The 24,725-nt window shown below is 49.2% G+C and overlaps 1 protein-coding gene across 4 annotated transcripts in view; it reads left to right on the forward strand.

The window, feature by feature from the left end:
* The first annotated feature begins 1,626 nt into the window (after nucleotides 1–1,626).
* Nucleotides 1,627–24,725, forward strand: part of MTURN (maturin, neural progenitor differentiation regulator homolog) — a 66,909-nt gene continuing 43,810 nt past the window's right edge. For all 4 annotated transcript variants that reach the window (XR_005983510.1, XR_005983512.1, XR_005983511.1 and 1 more), the window contains exons 1-2: nucleotides 1,627–1,926; nucleotides 11,447–11,569. Coding sequence is in view for 1 of the 4 variants with exons in the window: in XM_041727862.1 (XP_041583796.1) it covers nucleotides 1,765–1,926; nucleotides 11,447–11,569 (285 nt within the window). In the remaining 3 variants the exon portion in view is untranslated. The remainder of the gene's footprint in view (nucleotides 1,927–11,446; nucleotides 11,570–24,725) is intronic.

A 24,725-nucleotide genomic window follows, 5' to 3' on the forward strand; every position in this document is an offset into this window, starting at 1 on the left:
GGCTCCCGGTGCATGGAGCCTGCTTCTCCCTCTGCCTGTGTCTCTGCCTCTCTCTCTCTGTGACTATCATAAATAAATTAAAAAAAAAAAAAAAGAATTGGGAAATTCTGAAATCAGGGAATTGTTACATGGAGCCACTAACTTCAGGGTGAGGACAACTCCCATCAGGTAAAAGGTAAGAGGCAGTACCCAGGATGGCTTTTAGCTGATCACTGTCCTGATCTCTGCCTCTGCTGAAAGATTATGTGGGGTTTCTACTTTCAATATGGGAATGCAGCTTTGATTTAGTAAGGAAAGTCAAGGGAAAAAGAGTCCCTATCCCAGAAATGTGCAAGAGAACAATTTTCCAGAATCACACCCGTTCTGAAGGGTGTGTTCAGAGGGTTTACGGTATCCCCAGCTTTCCTTGGCTAATCTGCCAGCCCTTTCAGGGTGGAACTACACATTGTTCATATTTATATCATGAGGGCTATCACGGTGCCTGGTTCAGAAGACCAACTTTAAAGACAAGAGCTGATTGAACGTTTGTAGAATGAATGTTATTTAACGTGTCTCTGCTAGTCGTCATTCAATTCCTGTGGGCGAGGGCTCTTCCGATGCATTTTTTGCAATCCGGTAATGCCTGTCCCATTCCTGGCAACCAATGAGCATTCAACAGGTGCAATCACTGAGCTGTGCACACTTGTTTTAAAATGTACTTTCTCCTCTCCAAACTTGTAGTTGGTCATTTTAAGTTATGCAATATGAATTGGAGGTAAATAATATTCAAGCTAGTCTTAGGAGGCTTATTTCTAAGAAATATTTAGATTTATGTTCGGGGGGAAAAAAAAAAAGACCTCCAAAACCTATCATCTTCCTTTCAAATGGATACTCCCATCAGTGTCTAGTCAATGTATTTAGGGGAAACATTTTTTTACACCAATCGGAGGACAGAGCTCTGATTTCTGAAAGAGAAAGGCTGTTTCCCTCAGATTTTCTCAGCTCCTCCATTGTTAGCCTCAGACAAGGTCCAAGTTATCTGCAATTCTGCGGGCGTCCCCTGCACTTAAATCGCATTCGGGAAAACACTTTGCCCGACAAGGCCTGCTAACCCCCAGCAAACGCAAGCCGGGACCCGGAGCTCCCCCACCGCCCCCGCTTTACTGTAGCGTGGAAAGCCGCGGAGGTCGGGTCCGCGCTGTGACGTCACCGGGCTGGAGGACCGCGGCGCTCCTCTCCGGCTCCGGTGATTGGCTGGGGCGCATGACGTCACGGGACGGGGCGGGGCCGGACTCGGGAGGACTCCGGGATGCTCCGAAGCTCTGGGTTCGCTTATTTATTTTAAAAAAAAAAAGGATAAATAAAAGTTAAAAAAAAAAAAGGTGGTGGGGGCGAACCGAGGAGTCCGCCCCGCCCTGCCCGCTGCAGACCGCGCCGCCCGAGAGGGACGGGCCGGGAGGCGGGCGGGGCGGGGCGGGGCGGGCTGGGGGGCGTGGTCGGGGGCGGGGCCGGGCCGGGGGCGTGGCCGGGGGCGTGGCCGGGCGCGGCGCCGCGCCGTCCAGGCCGCCGCCCACTCCGTACACACAGCATGTAAACAGTCCCCGCCGGGAGGAGCCCGGACCGGAGGGAGCCGCGCCGCCCGGCCCCGCCGCCTGCCCGAGAGCCCGCGGAGCCGCGCGCTGCCCGCCCGGGAGGAGGGCGCCCGAGGAGCGAGGAGGGCGGGCGGGAGGCGGGCGGCGGGCGGCGCGCAGGAGGCTGAGCGAGCGGCGGGCGCGGCGGGCCAGGATGGATTTCCAGCAGCTGGCTGACGTTGCGGAGAAATGGTGCTCCAACACGCCCTTCGAGCTCATCGCCACCGAGGAGACCGAGCGCCGGATGGATTTCTACGCCGACCCCGGCGTCTCCTTCTACGTGCTGTGTCCGGACAACGGCTGCGGGGACAATTTTGTGAGTGCGGGGGGGGGGAGGGACTGCAGCCGCGGGAGTGGACGCGCGGCCGCCTCCCTGCGCCCGAGCTCCGGCTCGCCCGCGAGGCTGTGGGCGCGGGGTGGGGGCGTAACCGGCCCGGCCGGCGGGGGTGCCCTGAGGGCCGGGGAGCCGGGCGGGGCGGGCTGTTTCGGGGACGCGACCCCGCGGCCCGGGCTCGGGGCTCGGGGCTTGGGGCTCGGCCGGGAGCTTGTGCCGAGCGTCCCCGCCGCCCCCCAGCCCGGGCCGGGGCGCGCGATGGTCCCGCAGGGCGCGGAGCCCCGAGCTTCCTGCCCCCAGGCGCCCCGTCGGGCTGAGGAATCCCGCGCCCCTCCCGATGCGCAGACCCAACTCCTCGAGTCGTCCCCGCCCGGGGGAGCCCCCGGCCCCGGCTTATCCCGTCGCTGCGGGTTTGGACACAAAGCCTCTGTCCACACTAGCCGAGCCCCTCTCCAGGACCTTCTTTGCGGAATTACACCCCAGATCTTAAAGACGCACAGGCGCGTGCGCGCGCGCACACGGACACTCACACACGCGGGCGCGCCGACCCCTGCCCCTGCTCCGCGCTTCCAGGGCTCGGCTGCGAGCTCCCAGCGAGGTGTGCGCGGCCCGAGCGGGCTCCGTCCGGCGGAGCCCCCGGGTCTCCAGCCGCGGGGACATCCCCCACGCCCGCCCCACGCCCGCCCCGGGCTGGGGCCCCGGGACCTGCCCCTGCGAGGTGCAGATCTTCCACTTCGCCCCCTGCGCCCACGTGGGACCTTGGCGCTGGCAGTTTGGGAAGGGGGTGGGCGGGCAGGGGCGTTGGGGCGGGAGGTGCGGGGAAGGGGCGAGGGGGCGCTCCCCGAAGTGTTTGTGGGGACGGAGGAGAAGATCCCGGTCCCCAGATGTAAGATGGAGGCGGCCGCGGGCTCGGGTTACGGTGCGCTCGGCGGCCCGAGCCTGGAGCGGGCGCTGCCGCGGCCCCTGCGGACCGGGGCGGGGCGGGGCGGCGGCGCGGCCTGGCGCGGGCTCCTCAGGTGGGGCAGACAAAGCCCGGCCCGCGCGCCCCCGCCGCCCCCCGCAAGTTGGCAGCGCCCTGGGAGCCGCGGCGACACCAGCCTCCGGGGCCCCGAGAGACGGAGGCCGTGACCCGCGGGGAAGGCAGCCCCCCCGCCGCGCGCCCCGCCCCCCACGGGTGAGGGGAGCACACCTGGGCCGCGGAGGGGCGACGCGAGGAGACGGTGGCCTCGGGTGACAGACGGCCGGATTGGGACTCGGATCAGAAGCCTTGGGGCAGCTCAGTTTACACATCTGAAAAATGGGCACGATACCAGCCCCGCCCCCCTCCAGGTGATCCCTGGATAAAACACCTGCGCGGCAAGGGCGCCTCAGACACCTGGGCTTCCCCGGAATGTGCACCTTTCTCTCTCTCTCTCTCTCTCTCTCTCTCTCTCTCTCTCAGCTTCAATTTTCTCACTTGTAGAATGAGGTTAATGGGAACACCAACGTCACAGGTACTTGTGAGGAATAAGCTACAAATACGTCCGAGAACACTGCTTTCTGTAGCTGAGTGAGTGTTCTTTGTTATTGGGGGGAAATGGGAGATCCTTACAAAGGGATGCACTCCACTGCCAAGGCGTGAGAAAACCCCAGGGGTACACTGGAAGGGGCTCCAGTGTCCAACTAACCACCACCTCGGGATTTGATTAGAAGTCCCCTCTAAGGGATCCCTGGGTGGCGCAACGGTTTGGCGCCTGCCTGTGGCCCAGGGCAGGATCCCGTAGACCCAGGATCGAGTCCCACATGGGGCTCCCGGTGCATGGAGCCTGCTTCTCCCTCTGCCTGTGTCTCTGCCTCTCTCTCTCTCTCTCTCTCTCTCTCTCTCTCTCTCTCTCTCTGTGTGACTATCATAAATAAATAAAAATTAAAAAAAAAATTTAGAAGTCCCTTCTAACCCGAGTCCACAGGTGGCATTTCCCTCTGCCTACTGTGTGAGATAGAGCGAGAATCACCCAAAGTTCTGGATTTTATAGGGGAGAGTTCCACACGGCCTTCCTGCCGGAACTGTGGGAGACATCCCCAAAGAAACTACCCCAAGGAGAACCATCGTTGAGAAACGTTGTGACTTTTTCAAGCCCGTTTATAATAGATCTTAAAGGTTTTCCCACCTGTATGAGTAAAATGCTTAAACGTATTCATTCTCTAACAAATGAAATAGATAAGAAAGTAGATGAGAGGGAAAAAAATGATTTCTTGGGTAGATTGGAACATTCTTAAAGTGTCTAGAGGCCATCATGGAGAGGATGCCAACCACCAGAGTTTTTGTAGCCCAGGTCTCTCCTCAGATCTCTCCAGGCCAGATTTGCCAGGCTGTCATTTGCCCCTAGTTAAACATGAAGGGACTCGGGGGTGAAGTAAGTGTCCTACCTCCATTCCCTTTGCCTTTCCCGGGAAAATCCTGTTAAGAATTAAAAGAAATTTAAGATGAATGGAACTCCTGTAATATGAAGGATTTATGAACAATATTTACATAGTACTTCTCAATTTACAGTGTTTTCATGTGACTCATTCATTCATTCATTCACACATCACGCATTTATTGAGGGCTTACTTTGCACCAGGCCAGGGCTACCTAGCATGAAATAGGATCTCTGCCCTCACTTTCCTGGGGTCATTCTATCCACCTAAGAGGCAGGTGGCATAATGGTCAGGGGTGCGCGGGCTCTAGGGCCAGGCTGCTTGGGCTTCTACCCCAGCCCTCCTGTCTAACTGTGTGCATGGGGGAAACTTCTTTAATGCCCCTGTGCCGTGATTGCCACATCTGTACATGAGGGAATGGTAACATTAGTACCTTCCCAGCGGGCTTGTTTAGAACAGTGCCTAAAATAGGGGGGGTGATAGTAGTGACTCTCCAGCAGTCTCCACACAGCAAGCACTCTGGATCTGTTTAAAATATAATCCAGGTCTTAAAAAAAAAAAAAAATCCAGGTCTTGACCTATGCCTTCCCACCTCACCTACACTGACTGCCTATAGCTTTTACCGTAGAACCTGAGCCCATGAAATGCCCCACACGATCGGTCTCCTGCCGCCTCTCTGAGGTGAATGGTCCTCATCTTGGACCGTTCTTCCTCCTTTCTCACTGTGTTTGTGCCACACTGACTTATCTGGTCCTCAGACAAGCTCATTCCTGCCTCAGGGCCTTTGCATTTGCTGTCCCCTCTGCCTCGAATGTTCTTCCTCCACATCTTTACATGGCTGGCTCCTTCATGCCACTCGGGCCTGAGAGCAACCTTCCTGACCACATATTCCTTCATCTCACCCTCTTTTATTCAAATCATAGCACTCATTAGTACTTAATACTCTCTTGTTTATTTTCTGCCTCTCCCATGAGGCTGTCAGCTTCATAAGAGCAATGGCCTTGTCTGTCTTACTTATCACTGCGTTCCAGAACTTGGAGTAGTGTCAGAAGCATGATAGGTGCTCAGCTCCTATGTGTGAGAACGAATGATAGTGAAGAAGGCAGATGTTAAATTTCAAGGTTGACAGCTTCCAAGAGCAGTAACTACGACTTAGGTGCCATTTCCTATGTGTCAGATGTGTCCTAAGTACTTTGTGCATAGGTGCTTACTTAATCTTAGTTACCTCACAGGGTCCTCTCTGTGATTTTCTCCATCTCACAAAGACACCGACACACAGCAAGGTGTGCTGACTTCCCTCAATAAGAAGTACAGCAACTTGAACCATAGCCCTGTACTGAAAGCAGAGCATTCCAGGAGTGACAACCGGGGACCCCATTCAGACTGTGGGTTCAAGGGCAGGCAGCTTCTTATTGGGCCAGACAAAAAGTCTATGGTTAGATATTGTCCCCATTTTATAGGTGTGGAAACTGAGGCTCAGTGTACGAGATCTATCCAGGACTATGTCACTAAGAAATGGCAGCCAGGACTTGAGCCCAAGCCCGGTGGCCTGTCATTTGCACCATGCAGAGTGTCCCACGGGTGACATCAAGCCAAGAGCTCCAAAGGCCTCGGGAACAAGGGCTTCCTTTTATTTTCCTTCCACTTTGGCAGCTCCTGGGTCCCCTGTGCACTGTTTCCTCTTCTCATCTCACAGGCCATCCTGTTCACGCCATCCCTTTCCACACTGCTGCCCTGATTCAGGTCTCCGTGGACAGTGCCCAAGGTCGGGTCCTGGGATAAAAATGAAGCTGCCTCTGCCCTCTATGTTGGCCGATCAGGGACAGAGCCAACCCTGCCTGGCTCTACAGGTGTGACAGGGAGGGGGCTGAGAGCTCACAGACAGGTGGCGTGCTCCCTTCTGCCAACACAGAAGGTCCTGCGGGCTTCGTCAGGCTTGAGGAGTGGGGTGTTGGCATCCGCAGATGGACCAGCCGGACAGAGGGGCACGTGTGCACGCTCTCCTGGGCATGGCAGCACCAGCTGCTTTCCCTGCTCGTCCTGGGCCAGGAGAAAGGAGCTCGAAACAAAGAGCCCTGCCCTGCGGCTCCCTGGCGCCTGGGTGCTCATGACCGGAGAAGGGGAGGGCTGCCTTATTGTCCTATTTTTTCTGCCAAACCATCAAAAACATGTTTGGATCTAAAATTTTGTATCGTTTAATCCCTCCTCAGTATGAAAACAAAGATAGCAGTTGTCATGCTATTAAAGAAAAAAGGCTCTGTTTATAGAAGGACCATGTGATTTAATTTTATGCATGCGTGTATACGTATATCTCTATATATTCTCTCTCATTTTGGTTCTAGGCGTGTCCCTATTCCTAACTATGTGACCAAATAAGAACCTTTTCATTTTGGAGAAGAAAATATAACTTGTCTAAATGAGATTGCATCGCCTCTTATGGGGGGACGGTGGAGAAAAGAGCACCTTCCTATCTAATTTAAACTCTAGCCTCAGTTTCCTCCTATGTCAAATGGGGATAATCATACCTATGTTACATTATTTTTGTGGGGATTAAATGAGGGATAGTGGGAACTGTAAAGCTTTCCACAGTGGCTGTGCATTATTCATATAGGGAGATTTTTTTTAGGGAGAAAGGTATGTCCTTAACATATGCATGAAGTGGTAATCCTGAGGAGTGTGAAGTTATGCTGATAGGAGTTTCAACAGACGGGAAGAAGCACGCTGGGCTCCTGCCACATGAGAGGCAGCCTACAGGCTCACCTCTATAATCTTTATAACCACACTGTTTTATTGTTTTCTGTGACTTACAAATGAAGGAACTGAGGCTGAAGGTGTGACATCTTGGCTTTGCCCCTTACCCTCTGTGTGACCACAGACAAGTTGCTTAACCTCTCTGAGCCTCAGTTTCCTCCTTGGTAAAACGTATCAGCGGTCGGCAGAAAGAGAGGGTCATAGGTACAGCCAGACACACTCTTCTTACCCCGGGCAGGAGTACGTTGGGTGGTATGAGATGGCGTGCAGCTTTTCTCTTCTAGCATCTCTTCGATGGATGGCAGTCAGCTTTGGATTAAGCCAAACCAACTCAGAATGGACTCCTTGGTACTAATGATGGCTGAAAACCCATAGGGCAGTACTACAGTGAGGGTGAGGCCCATGGGCAGTGGCCTTTTAACTCAGATAATTGAGTCCAGGGAGGAGAAATGAGTGCATTCTTTGCCTCTCGGCCACCCCCGACTCTGCCTAAGCACCAGGAAGCCAAGCACCATCCCAGGTGTTAGGACAATAGGAGCATGCAGAGTTTGCTCAAGAAGATATTTGTGGGATTGAATTACCATACTGGTATAATACCATTCGGGCATGAGCTGGATGTTCTCATCTATACTGTAGAAAACAGGTGCTCATTTTCCTGCGTGCAGATGACATGGTTATGTCGTCTTAAGCTGGGCAAACTTTGATGATAAACTCTGGTCCAACCTAATGACAGAAAGAAAGGCCACGGATGGCCTGTTTTAAAATCAAAGTTCTGGGCAGCCCGGGGGGCTCAGCAGTTTAGCGCCTGTCTTCAGCTCAGGGCCTGATCCTGGAGACCTGGGATCGAGTCCCACATCGGGCTCCCTGCATGGAGCCTGCTTCTCCCACTGCCTGTGTCTCAGCCTCTCTCTCTCAGTGTCTCTCATGAATAAATAAATAAAATCTTAAAATAAAATAAAATAAAATAAGATTTCTCACCAGAGATTTTCACCTTCACTCCTCACTTCCCAAATATGATTAGCCAAAGTTCTGCTCTGGTTCTGGTTCTTAAAGTGTGGTCCCAGAACCAGCAGCGTGAGCGTCACCTGGGAACTTGTTGGAAATTTAGATCCTTATCCCTACCCCCAGCAGTTGTGTCTTAATAAGTTGGGTGATGCGGAAGGGGGGTATGTTATGATGCTTGCTGAAGCTTGAGCACCACTGCTGTGCTCCTCTTTGGAAGCCTTCCTTGGCATTCCTCCTACTATAAGGTGCCTTAGCTCTCACTGCATGGTTGGAAAGTCAATACATTCCGTACCTAGATTTATATTTGCCAGAGAGTTACATTGTTCAAAGCCACAAGTTCTCTGACCCCTGCTATAGTTTTTTCACAGCCAAAGTGGCTGTTTGGTTGAATTTCCAAGTCAAAGTCACTGTGGCTACTACACCCAATGATGCGGGACTCTGGGTCTCAGTCACCCATTTATCTTTGTTCAAGACTAGACCCCAGAATTTCTCAGGAGCGTCAGCCCAGCCACCAGACATCTGTCTGCCCTCTCCTGGTTTTAGAATGGGCCCCTCTATTTTTCCTAAGAGATTCCCATCATACCCTCAGCCCATTGCCTATTAGTTTTTAAGAGCTCATCTGTTTTATCGGGGGCACTGCCTCAGGCCACTGATGGAACTTCCTTCTCTGCATAGGCCTATAGAAAGCTGTAGGGGCGGGCGGTGTCCCATCTACAGCCCGTGGCCAGGCCCATTTACCTGGCACAGTTGGGCCTAATCTCACTCGGTTTTATATTCTTTTCCTTTCATTGTTTTCCCCTTTGTCCTTATTTTTGCAACTACAGACTCTTACCTTGTATTTTATGGATCTTTAATGACTGCCTTGGTTAATTTTGGAAGGAAACAGTTTCAACAAATAAATCTGAGTACTTTTTGTTATGGGCTACCACAGATAGGAAACATTAGCATTTAATAAGGGATGCCCTTTAATTGGCTGCGTGCACAGGAGTCTGTGATTCCAAACGCCGCGCACCCTTGTTGTATCAGATGGACAGGGATTTGGTTCAGACTTCTTTAAACCTACAAAACCAATCCGTCTGAGAGTTAGACAGCCAAATGAAGGAAATGTAAGCATACTGGACAGAAGGCCCTTTAGCAGGTGGTAAGTCAGCCTGCTCCAAAATATATTCATAAGTCAACAGCTCCAGAAATGGAGCAGTGGAGATTGTGGCCCGAGCACTCTCCTCACGAGGTTAGAAATGCCCTAGAAACACTTCAAGAACCTGTCTCATTTCCCAGCAGTAGTGGATACGATGCAATTCTGTTGCTTGAGTGATGCACTTTCCTTAGTTTATAATTTAAAGCCCAAATGTACTTTAAAAAAGTAGATATATAAGGTTTTCATAGATCCACCTACTTCCGAATTAAGTATAACTCAGGTTGCCTTGGGTACTGTTCTCAGGGAAGTCACATTGAGTGTCTCATTTGCTCAGTGGGTGCCCTTAGGCTTGTGGCAGGTGGAAAGCCCAGCCCAGCCCCTTCCTCCCCATTCTGCAGACACAAAAGGGACAAGAGGGTACTTACACCCACCAGTTAGTGAACATCCATTGCATGCCAGTCAGGCACTGTGCCAGGCACTTAACATATTTTTGACTTTTTCTCTAATCTTTACAAGGCTAGGAAAGGCAGGATTATAGTTTTCTATTGTGCAGTGCTAGATGTTCATCCCATCTTCCACTTGGGTAAGAATTTGAAACACGCTGGAACTTTTAAAAATTTGAGCATGAAAATGGGTGGCAAGCAAAACTTTATATGGAAGCGAGACTTTATTGTTCTTGCTGAACCCCTGCTGCCCAAGAATCAAGGATGATAACGAATATAAAAGCACTTTGTACTACTACACTTTTGTACAATGTAAGAGGCTTTTACATAAATGGCATTTCAGTGGCTCGACAACTGTAAGGGTCTCTAATTAATAGGGAATCGTGTTTGAACTATTGTCTAAAGTGAGGGAATCGAGAAGTTATCTTTGTTAGGTTGAGACAGAAGCCCCTCCAGAAGTCTGCTGGAATTAGAGCAGCATGTGTCAAAAATGGACCTTCACATCTATGGAACACAGATAATTGGGGTGGAAAGATGGCACATTAGCACCTAGTTAGGCTCTTGGACTGGAGCAGTATTTGAAGTCTGTAGATCCAGTTCTTAGAAATGCTGCAATGAGTAGGAAGGAGGTGAAATGTGTTTCTCGAGTGATTGACATAGAACTTTCTGGGGGGTGATGCCCTAATCATTGTATTAATGGAAGGGAGCAAGTGTGTGCTTGACATGGACTATTTCTCCAAATAGATCTTGTCCCCTGCTGCCTCCTCTCTGCTTCTTGCTCTAATTTGCCAGATGTCTTCCTCCCTCCCACGCCTCTACACTTTTCCGCCAATGGTGAGCTGTCATTGATCGGTTCCCTCTCAACAATGACTCTTGGTCACATACCCTGATGTTACCCTAGTAGCCTGGTGCCCCTCCCTAGCTCTGATGTGCAAAGCAGGGGGCTTCTCAAGCCGGTTTATTGGGCTTATTCCAGATCCTTGAACGTGTATGGGAGAGACTTGTCTAGTTTTAAAGAGGTGCTAAGACAGATATCCTCGCGTGGGAAAACAAAAAAAACCACAAAACCTTGTCTAGGCTTAAGAAAAAAATGAAGCCTAGAACCAGTCTTCCCTTGGTACATGTTACCATCAGGGGGCAATGCCCTCTTCAAGCATTTTTAGAGAAGGGGAGCTTTCAGAAAGCCTTTGCTTCCCAGTGACATAGCTATGGCTCTTCTGTGTGTTCCTCTAAATTCATTTTGATTTGGTTTTGTCTTAATTCATTTCATTTTGAAGTAAATTTACCCCTACTCACAGGTGGATCTGGGTAAAGAATGTCTCATTGCAAGTTAGTGGTTACAAACTCCGCTTAATTAATCCTTCAGCTCTAGCTGAAGGCAGAGCCACAGATCATGCAGGCCCTGGGTTTTCCCTCCCTGCTGCTTTTAAAACCCTCCTCACCCAGCGGGAGAAGAAGGACTGTGGAAATCGTGGGCGGGGGAATATCGATCCCACTGCCTTTTTGCTACTTCTGAGCAGATCTGCTGGCAAATGGAGCAGGTGAGATCGTGGACTGAAAGTGTGGGGCTTTTCTATAGGGTATGCAGTCTCTCATCCCCTTCAGGGCGGGTGAATCAAGAACGAACATAGGAATTTTACTTTGGAGCAGAGGGCTTCAGATTTATGTTATTAAGAAAAAAAAATGTGTTTCGGCTTTTCAGATTTCACACTGAGGGTAATGACCGTGTGTCTTTGTTTTCTCCTTTCCCTCGTCTGTGGGCACGTAGCACGTGTGGAGCGAGAGCGAGGACTGCCTGCCTTTCTTGCAGCTAGCACAGGATTACATCTCCTCCTGCGGCAAGAAGACGCTCCACGAAGTCTTGGAAAAAGTCTTCAAGTCGTTCAGACCTGTAGGTGCCTGCTTGGCTTCCAAAGCCACCTTGTTTTCTACAGTGATTGTGCTTGGAATAACAGGGATGGTGGGGAAAGTGGGCAAAACCTGGGATGACTAATTGTTTTTCTCTTGTCTGCTTTGTGGCTTAAAGATAGCAGCGAAGGGAAGGAGGGTGAGGGCGGAGAGGGAGGGGGAAACGGGATGTGACACAGCTGTTTGTTGCAGGAATGATGGTTATTTCTAGCATCACTTGAGTTGAGAATCTCTGATAGGGTGGGAAGCAGACAGAGCCCTGATGAGACTCCTGAGTATTCCTGTTCTTGTCCAGTGGACTTAGGGCCAGAATGCTTGGGAGTGCTATGGAGGTTCTCTTCTATGGGGCCTGTATTTGGGGAGCTGCCAAAGGGCTGTTCTACAGGATGTGCCTCCATGGCACTGGGTATGGAGAAGGATGAAACAATCCCAGGGTTCTGTTCTCTTTTTATAAACTATCTTATGTAGGGAGCTTGCTTTCCGTACCACCTCCCCACCCGCCACTCTGCCCCAACCCAGGATTTAGGTATCTGTATATCCTCGCCTAGCAGTTTGTTTTCATTCTGGCTGAAAAACATGTAAGGCGAATTCTCACCCCTATTCTGAAGATTACCTATTCCCCTTTATCTTTAGTGGGAGATAAAGTCACATTACTGGTGTTGTGACACTTCTCCTGAGTTCAGTTCCCTTGCCTGCCATAAATACTCTACACCTTCAATGATATTTGCTCTAGGATTTTTTTCTCCCAATTTTTAAAAATAGTGTCTACTTCTCTGCTGCGATTTTCAAGCTTGCCTTTCAATTCTCTGAACATAGTAGGCACGATTGCATGGTTGTGTAAGAGAGTATGTCTGACATTCCAGTATTTCAAAGTTTGCAAGTCTGTTTTGTCGTCTTTTGTTTCAACCGTGTCTCACTCTTGGTATCCTGTTTCTTTGCGTGTTGGATTATCTCTGTGTGCTGGTTATGGTGTTGAAAATGTGTATATAGGAGTAAATTGAGGCCTGAGATGATGGTACCTTCCTCCAGGGAGGGTTTTGATCTGCTGCTGCTGGGGCTGGGGAGCCCTATCAATCTGAGACCACCTTCAAACAATTTGAGTAAGACTTGTGGTTCTTAGAACTCTCCAGGTGATGAAAAGCCAGGCTTCTTGTCTGGTTTCTTTTAGTTTTTCCTTGTCCTGAGAGCTGTCTTAGTCCATTCGGCTCCTGTAACAAAATATCAGAGACTGGGAAGCTTATAAACAACAGACATTTATTTCTCACAGGTGCAGAGGCTGAGAAGTCCAAGATCAAAGTGCCAGTAGATTCAGCGTCTGGCGAGGGCCCACTTCAGAGACAGACAGCTGTCTTTTCACTGTAACCTCACGTGGTGGAGGGAGAGGGAGGTATCTCAAGGGCCTGTTTTATAAGGGCTCTAATCCCATTCATGACCTAATCCCCTCCCATAGACCCCACCTCCTAATAATGTCTCCTCGTCCCCTCGAGGGTTAGAATTTCAGCATATGACTTTTGCAGGGACACAAACATTCAGAAAATAACAGGTCTTTGGATCTCAGCTCAAAGTGGATAGTTTGGGTGTGTAGGTGGCTCAGTTGCTAAAGTGTCTGCCTTCAGCTCGAGTCGTGATTTGGGGTGCTGGGATCGAGCCCCACATTGTACTTCCTGTTCAACTGGGAGCTTGCTTCTCCCTCTCCTTCCTGCTCATGCTCCCACTATCTTTCTGTCTCTCTCTCTCTCTCTCAAATAAATAAAATCTGAAAAAACCCAAAAAGGGTAGGGATGATTTATCCCAGTCTGCTCGTTTGGAAGACTCTGGGTTTGACTTTTCAGTCCCTCTGTAGCTCTTAGAGTAGGCCAGGAATGCAGTAAAGTTTCTAGCTGTTTCTTTCTAGGTCAACAGATGCCCTCAGGACAAAAGCAGCTTTTTATGTTTACCTCTCTAGGTTCTAATTCTTCAATATATTTAAGAAAGCATTTTTCAAATTTAATCCAGCTTTTTTAGTTCTCTGAGGAAGAGTTGATCCCAATCACTCAATCCACCATTACAAGAAATAGAATTTCAGTGGCTTTTCTCACTCTCTCTGATTTGTATCATTTGTCCAGCCAATTCCTATTTTATTTCTTCATTTTCCAAGCCTGGTTGTCTCATTCACAGTAGACTCATGACTGGAAAGTACTGATCTATTCCTCATTCATTCTGTATATATTTACTAAGTACCCAGCTACTGTATTCCTAAGACTCGATTCAAACAGATGAAAATCTTATCCTTATATTCTGGTAGCAGTGGGAGAACAAGATAAATAAGTCCAGCGCATAATGTATTAGGAGTAAGTGCCAAGCAGAAAAAATAGGTAAGTCAGGGAAAGGAAGTAAGAAGTGTCAGAAGTACTAGAATTTTTTTACTGGGGGAGCAGTAGAGGCTTTGCTAAGAAGTTCACATTTGAGTACAACTTAAAGCATGAATCGTGAGGAAATCTAGGGGAGAGCTTTCCAGGTAGAGGCTGGGGAAAAGGTGAAGAGTGGGGAGAAGGATATCGGTGTTTCGGGAAGGAGGAGGGCTGGTGTGGCCAAAGTAGAAGGCTGGTAGGGAGGAGCAAGAGAGGAGCCTGAGGGATTTCAGGGGTTTGCAGGTCACAGAAGGGTCTGGGTTTTACTCTGGTGTGACAGGGAGCTATTGGAAGAGTTTGAGCACAAGAGGAATCTGACTTCACATTTTGAACCCCCGTCCCCGTGACCAGGTGAGAATAGGCCTCAAAAGGGGCAGGTGGGAGCATGGGGACCAGTGTGGAGGCTGTTGGGTCGTTCAGGTGAGGGGATGAGGGTTGGAGCAGAGTCATCACAGTGAAGGCAGCATGGAGGGGGTAGATTCTAGAGATGGCCTTGAAAGTAGACCAACTAGAGTTGGTGGTGGACCAGAGGTCGGGAGGGAGAAAAAGAGAGAAGGCAGGGGTGAACTAGGTTCCTTGGCCACGCAATGAGGGGAATGGCGCTGTCATTTACGGAGATGGGGAGGCTGCAGAAGGAGCGGCTGGGGGATCATCTTACCAGGAGCTCAGTTTGGGGCATGTCAGTGTTAGAAATGCCATTAGACATCCAAGCAGAGATATCAAAGTAGGCAAAAATTTTTAAGACATTCAACCACCAATACCCCCCACCCCCAGCACCTGAGTGGCTCGGTTGGTTAAGCAGCTGGCTCTTGGTTTCGGCTCATGTCACCATCTTACAGTTAGGGGATCCAGCCCAGCCTCTGGCTTTGTGCTCAGCAGGGAGCCTGCTTCAGATTCTCTCTCCTTCTTCCTCCTGCTCACGCTATCTCAAATAAATAAATCTTAAAAAAAAAAAATACACCCCGAGGCCCCCCACCCCCGCCCCACCACATCTTAGCCAGAAAAAAAATCTATTAGCACACGATACTCAACTTTGCAGCTGGTGTCCTCGCAGGGGTTCCATTCATGAGCCTGCCACCTGCTTTTCTTACTGCGCCTGTTCTCCTGGATTGCAAGCAAAATACCTGCAGAATTGGCCTCCCTGGAGAAGGCGAGCTCTCGCCAGAACTCATTTTGCTGTTTCTCTTTACCAAGAAGACCTGGCCATAGTTTGGCAACCAGGCAGCCACATGTAAATGGAAAGAAAAACACACGCTCCAAAGAAATCCAGATGCACAGCTGAAAGCAAGTGGATTGTTTGAACATTTTCCTTCAGAATCCTTTTTTTTTTTAAGATTTTATTTATTCACAAGAGACACACAGAGAGGCAGAGACACAGGCAGAGGGAGAAGCAGGCTCCCTGTGGGGAGCTGGATGCAGGACTCGATCCCAGGACCCCGGGATCACGCCCTGGGCCAAAGACAGACGCTCAACCACTGAGCCACCCAGGTGCCCCTTCTTTCAGATTCTGCTGCTGCTGTGCCAGAGACACACAGGCTCAATTTGATGTTGTCGTTGGATTTCGAGGGTTCCTTTCTAAAGCAGAACCTTACATCCAAGGTGGGGCCCTGCTCCCAGTACAGCAGCCCATTGCTCTTGACATTTTTATGTACCAGGCACCCTCTGGCGGGGCCTTTTCTGCCCCTCAGGTAGAGTTGGGTGGGAAGCACCTTCTCAGAGTCAGGGAAGGTGAAGTGCAAGCAGGGCTTTGGGTTTCCCTCAGCCAGGACGGGTCCCAGGTTGGATGATTCAGGGAGTGTTAGAGACCACAATGAGGGGCTGCTGGATGTCCCTGGGAAACTTTCACCCTCTTCCCCTCCACTCAACGGTGTGGTTCTTCCCACGACTGCTCTCTGTTGGTTTTACGTAAGGGAGCTTTGTGTTTAGAAATAAGATACAGCGAGGCGCTTGGGTGGCTCAGTCGGTTAAGCACCTGACACTTGGTTTCTGCTCAAGTCATGATCCCCAGGGTCCTGGGATGGAGCCCTGCATTGGGCTCCCAGCTCTGCGAGGAGTCTGCTTCTCCCTCTCCCTCTCCATTTGCCTGCTGCTCCCCCTGCTAATGCTGTCTTTCTCTGTCAAATAAATAAATAAAATCTTAAAAAAAAAAAAAAAAAAAAAAGGAAAGAAGACCCAGCAAAAGGGCTTGTTGCTGTGGGGGTTGAAAGTATCTGTTGAGAGCACTTGGGTGGCTCAGTAGGTTAACTACCTGCCTTTGACTCAGGTCATGATCCTGGGGTCTCGGGTTAGAGCCAGCATCAAGCTCCCTGATCAGTGGGGAGTCGGCTTCTCCCTCTCCTCCTGCGCCTCACTCCTGCTGTGCACGTGTGTGCACACTCTCACCCTCCCTCCCTCTCTCTCTCTCTCTGGTGCAGGCGCATTTTCTCTCTCTCAATAAATAAATAATCTTAAAAAAAAAAAAAACAAAACAAGGAAAGTGTCTGTCAAAGTAACACATACCCAAATGCTACAGGGTTATCAAGCAGGTAAGCTTGAGTACATCACCTCCCCGGACACGTGTGGTAGGCCGATCAACCCGTGTAGCTGCTTTTTGTTTATAGTTGGGAAAACCATGGGGGGGTCTTTCCACTTTCATCTTAGAACAGCCTCACCCGTGGCTTTGTATCCTTGTTTCCCCTTGGCCAGCCTATCACCAGCCCCTGCCCTGTGCAGGCTCTCCAGAAAGATCAGCACCTGTCTGTTGACCTCCTGCTGCTGCCGCCTTTTGGGGCTTCAGCCAAGCAGAGTCCGTGAACTTTGCTGAAGCTTGTACGCTCCTGTGTGCACGGTCCAGAGGGACGGGGTCATCTTCTGGGCTCCTTAGCCATCCTGCCCGAAAGGCAAGGATGCCAATTTAGTGCTCAGTCTTTCTGCCAACTTGGCCCACACTGTGCTCTTCCCCCTTCTCCCCTCTTGTGTGCCTTCCTCCCACCAATACAAGCAGTGTCACGGTCAAAGCCCTCCTGGACGCATGAAGAAAGCTGTTGGATTTGAAAAGCAGGAAACCTTTGGTTTTGTTTTATTCCTTTTCCCCATCTCACACCTCCTCTTTTTTTTCTATTTCTTTGTCACGTGTTCAACAAAATATATGGACTGTTTGCTATTTGCCAAAGCACTACTTTGGAGAGTGAGGGGCAGGATACAGTGCCCAGCTCTTGCCCTCAAGGAGCTGACTTTCTGGTAGGCGAGACAGCCACAAAAACATACACGTTCCAAGGCGGAGCACTTATTTCGGTCCAGACACTCTCCTAGATACTGTGCAGAATAAGCAAAGGAGTCCCATTCCCTGCTGTGCTCACTCCACTTTGGGGAAATACTTCCTAAGGGGACATTAGTGACCACGTAGTACAGGGTGTTGTTTGTGGTCTCTTTACCTAGTTATGTGGACTCAGGAGACTACATGTTGAGGAACCCAAGCTTTGTGGGCAAGCCTCTCTGGCACTTGCTGGCTGCATGTCCTTAGCCAAGTCACTTACCCTCTCTGTTTCTTAGTTCCTTCATTTGTAAAATTAGGAAACCAGTGTTGATAGATACCATAGAGATCTATGAAGATTAAATGATGCAATTCTTGTCAGGTACTTAGTACAGCACATTACACAGGATAAGCCCTGAATAAATGCTGGCAGTGATCTGGACGGGACCAGGACACGAGGCAAAATGCTGTTGGGAAGTGAGTAGGACTTAGTGAAACCTTTTGTAGGATTCTTAGATTTTTGTTGGAGAGAGAGAACTATTGCTAAGTGATTTCAACACATGCTTGAGCAAAAGCATCCAGCTGAGATAAGGGATTTTTTAAGAGGTATAGTTGGGGTATTATAGGCAAAAGTTTATCAACATTGGTTTTGGCAAAAGAATAAGCATCCATTCAGTGCTTGATCCATGCACCTCACTGGTTAGATGCTGGTCCTGCAGGGAGGACAAACGGAAGCTCCCGTCCCCTGGAAGGGCATACGACCAAAAGAGTCTCTGGGTGACAGGGTTGTGGCCGATACTTCTTTTCTGTATTTTCTAGATTTTCAGTGATGTCACAGAAAACACTCTCCATGGTACTTTTTTCCCCAAACCTATTGTCTACAGTGTGTAAGAAGGGCTAGAAATAGGGGGATCCCTGGGTGGCTCAGCGGTTTAGTGCCTGCCTTCGGCCCAGGACGTGATCCTGGAGTCCCAGGATCGAGGTCCACATCGGGCTCCCTGCATGGAGCCTGCTTCTCCCTCTGCCTGTGTCTCTGCCTCTCTGTCTGTCTCTCATGAATAAATAAATAAAATCTTAAAAAAAAAAAAAAAAAGATGGGCTAGGAATGTTAGAGGCAAGTGGGCTCACCAAGGAACGAAGAGCCAGGCCGCAGCTTCCTGAGAAGTTGAGACCTGAAGACATGGCAGGATCCAGACGAGCTCAGAGGGGAGGAGACCTGAGGCCAAGAAGGTCTAGAAGGGCACATCAGGGCCCCGTGGCTCAGATTTCTCAGAGATGCCCCCTGGGTGGAGGTGGGTGGCTCAACCCTGCCCTGGCCTGTCTGGCTCCCATGCCGTTGTAGCCTCTAGCAGGTCACTTGACCTCAGGGTCCCCATCTTTAAAATGGGGTCATACCCGTTTTGTTGTCTTGTGGATTTCTGTGGAGCTTCAAAATCAGATTAGGAGCACAAAGAACTCCTGACAAAGAACTGTCAAAGCCCATCCACAATGCTGAGGTTCATCTCAGGTTCTGATTCATTGGGTGAATACGTGACTCTGCGTGCAGTGGGGCAGCTTGCCTCCCAGAGGGACACATAATCAGCTCCTACTCCAGGGGCCTCCTAGCGTGGGCCTCGTTCCTGCCGGAACGTCCTATCCAGACGGTACACGTAATGCCAATGGCAGCGCCAAGCAGGTTGTCATTGGCATCTGGAACAGGCGGGTTTATCTCTGCTGTGCAACCAGCAACAGCCTCAGAGACACCCATCAGGAGCCTCGAAAAATGTGAGTTGGAGAATCGTTGGAGTCTTAACATTTTTCTTGTTTAAGTGGCCCTTGGTTGACAGTGGCTGGTCATCGCATGATTGAGCTAGATAAAAAAAATAGTAGTTATGGATCTAAATAATGGTGATGGCGCCATTTATATTTTGCCTCTGAGTCTTCATATCTTTTATTTATTGACAACTGACAGGCTTCCCCTGGTTAAAAAACACTTCACTGGCGAAGAGAGAGCTTATCATTTCCACTTTAGCTGCAAAATCAAACCTTATCGGTGCCCTTTCAGTTTCTCTCAAAGCTTTATTTTATTTTATTTTATCCTGGACTATTACTCCTCCTCCTCATACTAGCACTGTGGATATTCAGGTCATGAGGCATCTGTTGTTATGACAACTTTGTGTGCTGTTCGGTTGATGTTGCTTTGATGGCCCTACCTGGAGTTAAAACCCGTGGTTCCCCCCTGTTTTCTTGCTCTCCTTGGCCTTCATCCCCTCCCTGGAGTTGCTGTTCCAACCCCATGTTTTTTCTTCCAAACGCAGAGACACTTCTACCAGAAAAATTCCCCTAGTTCTAGCTGGCTGGCCTGAGTGAAATTAATATTTTCAGTTTACCACTGAAGGCTGAGGAGCCAGAGATTAAACCCCACAGGAAAGCCCATCATGACCCAGAAAAAGGCAAATTCTTGCATCTACTCTTACCACCTGGTTGAGAACCTGGAGGAAGAATCCACCTGTGGGAAGCTGCCCCAGTGGGTCAGAAAGTCTGATAAGAGAAGGTTATGCGGGATCCCTGGGTGGCGCAGCGGTTTGGCGCCTGCCTTTGGCCCAGGGCGCGATCCTGGAGACCCGGGATCGAATCCCACGTCGGGCTCCCGGTGCATGGAGCCTGCTTCTCCCTCCGCCTGTGTCTCTGCCTCTCTCTCTCTCTCTGTGACTATCATAAATAAATAAAAAATTAAAAAAAAAAAAAGAGAAGGTTATGCAATCATGTGGGTTTTAGGAAAAGACATTGAATGTTGATATGTTTATCATAGCTTTTGTTTGCTGCTCAGGTATGAAATTTCAAACATGTACTTTTTAGGAAATATAATTGCCCCTGAAAGTAAGGGAGTACCTACTAGTCTTGCCCATTTGGGTCTTATATCCATCTGGCCACCTACCCCTTTTTCTCCTAGTATCAAGAAGACAGACCGACCAGGATCTCGTTGTAGGTTTCCTGGTACCACTTAGCATCATTGATCATTAAGATAAATAGTCGCAAATTCCCCAAAGTTTAGGGTAATACTCAGAGGGTGGGTTTTGGATCAGTAGTGTTCCCATCACCTGGGAGCTTGTTAGGAACGCAGAACTTCAGGCCACACCTGAGACCAGCTGAATCAGAATCCACATTGGAAGTAGACCTCTGGGTGAATCACATAAGTAGTAAAGTGCTCCGAGGAGTCCTCTGGTAGGACCTTCCAGGGACCTCTGAAGCCACAAGACACTTCCTGAAAGCACCCTAGCTAATCACCTGTGCTCTCCAAGGCAGAGACCTCTTCTCCCTTTCTTCCATAGACACATTCTAGCCCTCTGCACTGAGCGAAGGCCACCTTTGGAGACAGCAGATGTGAAATGCCAGCTACATGTGTCCTCAACTCATTTCTGCCACTTTCTAATAGACCTGGAGTGAGTCCCTGAAGATCATTGATATTCTCCTGGGTCTAAAGAACTTTTATTCTCGAGGGTTGGCATTTCTACCTTTCAAGTATGGCCCTGTTTGGGTTCGTGGGCTGCAAAAGGTTTAATGTGATCACAGGTTGCCCAAAGGCAGCTTCATGCACAGCAAACCCCTGGAAATGCCAACACCATTGTTCAGAGGTAGCATAAAGATTTTTCTCCAGTCAATGGAAAACATTGTACTGAACAGAATTAATGATTATAACTATTAGAAGTAATTTAAATGTACCAGATAGGATTTCTTGGCCTGTCTCCTTTTCTTATGCGTACAGTAAAAGCAAGGACCCCAGGATTCTTTTTTTTTTTTTTAATTCACGATAGACAGAGAGAGAGAGAGAGAGAGAGAGAAAGAGAGAGAGAGAGGCAGAGATACAGGCAGAGGGAGAAGCAGGCTCCATGCTAGAAGCCTGACGCGGGACTCGATCCCGGGACTCCAGGATCGCGCCCTGGGCCAAAGGCAGGCGCCAAACCGCTGAGCCACCCAGGGATCCCCAGACCCCAGGATTCTTACCAGTCTGTTTGTATTCCTGCCTCTGACATATCGTCTTGACTGTTAAAAATTTGGATCGATGGGACGCCTGGGTGGCTCAGCGCATGATCCTGGAGTCCCCGGATCAAGTTCCACATCGGGCTCCCTGCATGGGGCCTGCTTCTCCCTCTGCCTGTGTCTCTGCCTCTCTCTCTGGCTCTCATGAATAAATAAATAAATAATAAAAAGATTACAAGGATTTAAAAAAAAATTGGATCCAGGGGTACCTGTGTGGCTCAGTAGGTTAAGGGTCCAATTCTTGACCTCAGCTCAGGTCTTGATCTCAGGGTTGTGAGGGTGTGGAGCCTACTTTAAAACAAAATGGGGGATCCCTGGGTGGCGCAGTGGTTTGGCGCTTGCCTTTGGCCCAGGGCGCGATCCTGGAGACCCGGGATCGAATCCCACATCAGGCTCCCGGTGCATGGAGCCTGCTTCTCCCTCTGCCTATGTCTCTGCCTCTCTCTCTCTCTCTCTCTGTGACTATCATAAATAAATAAAAATTAAAAAAAAAAAATTTAAAAAAAATAAATAAATAAATAAAACAAAATGGATCCAGAAGTTAAATGTCGACTTAACTTGCCATAGATGGGAATAGAGACAGAGGTGAGAATGCTGGATTGTTGCATGTCTATGTGGTACTTTTTACAATCCCAGGCAAATTATGGTTCTAGTGATTTTTTTGTTCTCCTCTGTGCTTTTTCCAATTGTACATACTCATGGATGTAGACATTAATATTGCACAATGACTTTTTTTTAAGTATATACCTTATATAAGATAAGTTATACTACTCAGTAGAAAACATTGACGCCTCCAGCTATAGGAACAGCATTGACAGCTAGAAGGGAATCTTCTGGGTACCTGGTGGTTAGGTTGTAGTCTGTGATCTGATGGCCTGGGTTTGAATTCTGGCTCTGACACTTACTGGGTAACTCTGTGTGACTTACTCAGCTTCTCGAGGTCTTATCTGTAATAAGGGGATAATACCTACCCCATAGGGCTATTAGGGGGACTAATGGAATTAATAATACATGTAAGGCTGCCTAACTCCATGCCTAGCAGATAGTAACGTAACCAATATTAACCATCATTATTAAATCCGCAGCACGATCAGATTGGTTTGTTGAAGGGCGTACTGACTGTGAGTCTGAGAATCAAGTGAGGAGGCTAATAGAATTGAGTTTCTTCTCTTCCTGCTTGTTGTAGTACTGATCTGCAGTGAGCTGGTCCAAAAGCAAGCACAGCTGAAGGGAGAGGGAGAAACAGGGGCTGGAGGCAGTCTACCGATGCAGCCATAACTCCCCTTGAATAACTGAACTTCTGTGCTTTAAAATGAGCAGCCAAGACAATATAACCTAACTAATTTACATAAGGCTCTATAGTTTACAGACCATCGCCACATTCACTTTCTCATTTAATCTCCGTAGTCTCTCTAGACATAGAACAGGTGTCATGGTCCCCACTTTACAGAGAAGGACACTGAGGCTCAGCAAAGGTGATGGCTTGGCATAGGTCCCCAACTAGAGCCCTGGCTTCTGGATGCCTGGTCCAGTACCTTTTGTACACAGCCTCTCAGTTATCTGCAGGCCCTGCACTAAGGCGCCTTGGAAGTCAGGAAGGCCATTGAGAATTGCTTCTGTTCTTTCTTCCTCCTGTAAGGGTAGGGAGTGGACAGTTCTAGAAGTGGCATCAAAGTATTTCCCACCAACGGGAAGGGCCTCTTATGTGCTGATGCTCTAGACCTAAAAGTATGTGCTTTGGATTCACACCAGAGGTAAGGTAGAGAGCTAGGAAGAGGAGAGAGGGGGAGAGATGTGATAATGGTTTCATGCTTGGCTCACTGGAACCTCTTCTACAAACCAGCCTAAGGAGAGGAGAGGAGGATATTGAGGGGTACATATGGTTTGAGTCCGTGTGAATTACTCAAGTGTATTATGAAAAAAGTATAATCAGTGACACAAGTCCTTAAGACAAGATGGCAAATGTGTAGGTGCATGCCTCAACTGCACCCTCTTTACCCATATCTGCCATGGCTTATTGACCATTCTCTTTCCCGCTGAGCTTTGGAATCCCCAACCCAGGGCTTCAGGCAGCTGCTACCTGTAAGATTTGTTAAGTGAGAGAGAACCCATTGGCCGTTCCTCTTTCAAGAGGTATCCCCCTTCAGTGCAGTGAGGAGTCCCATTTATTGTTGAATTAATGCATCTTCTGTGGGCATTTAGGTGATTCTCGGGTTCTCAGTAGGGGCAAAAACATTTCCGTTTTATCAACGATTTAAATATCATCACCCATTCGACGCTTTGACCTTGCTGTGTCACCAAGCAGCTCTTCAAATAAAAATGGAGCATCAGAACACTCACCATCGGTGTTCATTGTAGCCATCTTTCCTCTCTCTTTATTTTTTTACGCATTTTATTTATTTATTCGATAGCGAGAGTGCACAAGCAGGGGGAACAGGAGAGGGAGAAGCAGGTTCCCCACTGAGCAGGGAGCCCGACGTGGGGCTCAGTCCCACAACCCTAGGATCATGACCTGAGCCAAAGGCAGACACTTAATCAACTGAGCCACCCAGGCTCCCCTTTTCTCTCTCCTTAGAGGCAAAATTTACATTTTGCTCGTTTCACTGCGATGTGAGAGGGCGACAGCGGCAGGAGAAAGGGGCTTCTCGCTTCCCCCAGTATCCTTGCGATTGCCCCACACTATGCAGGCTGGCGGAGATGCGCCCCTCCTGCTCCACTCCTCCAAGGCAACTGTGGCTCTTTGAGACAGCTGCAGCCCTCCAGGCTCTATGGTGAAAGAGTGTGTCTGCAGCTGGCCACGACCGCCTTGCTAGGCCACATGGATAGATAATATGACCGAGGGCCTGGTAGATGATCTTGAGCTGAGTGCGATCATAGGGCTGTGTGAGACCTGCAAGAGTCAGGGTTCGAGAACTTCAGGGGAGAGGCATTATTTCCATGGGGATGTATTTCCTCATTTAAGCATTTGGGCAAGGGAGGAGGGGAAGAAGGGCCAGGGGTCGCCTGGCACAGGGAGGCAATGCAAAGTAAGCAGGATAGTCTATCTTATTACAATGGCTTAATGCAGTTAGTTTGGATCATAGGGCCGTTCAGCCAAGTTGCCTGAGAGTGACCAACCAAGAGGGCCACCATGTGAGGATGTCAGGGCCACGTGTAGACTGTAAATCTCATGGAGGAGCTGTGGGATGGAAGCACTGTGATCATGGGCAGGGCCCAGGAGTACCCAAGGCCACAGCTTTCTGCCAGCACCAGGGCTTTTCATTCATGTAAATCAGGCCCAGCAGACAGCACTCGGTTTCCAAGCAAAGACCAATCGGTGCTTTAAGGAAATGTTTACCGTGTATTTATTGTGAATTTCCCTGATGATAATCATAGAGCATTTGGAAAATACAAAAAGATAGAAAGGAAAAAATTTATCCATCACCACACTGTCTAAGACAGTACTCTTAAATTTGGATGTATTTGATGGAAGTCTTTTTTTCTATGCACTTGTATAG

This window comes from Vulpes lagopus, chromosome 13 (assembly GCF_018345385.1).
Source record: "Vulpes lagopus strain Blue_001 chromosome 13, ASM1834538v1, whole genome shotgun sequence".
In the NCBI taxonomy this organism is placed as follows: Eukaryota; Metazoa; Chordata; class Mammalia; order Carnivora; family Canidae; genus Vulpes; species Vulpes lagopus.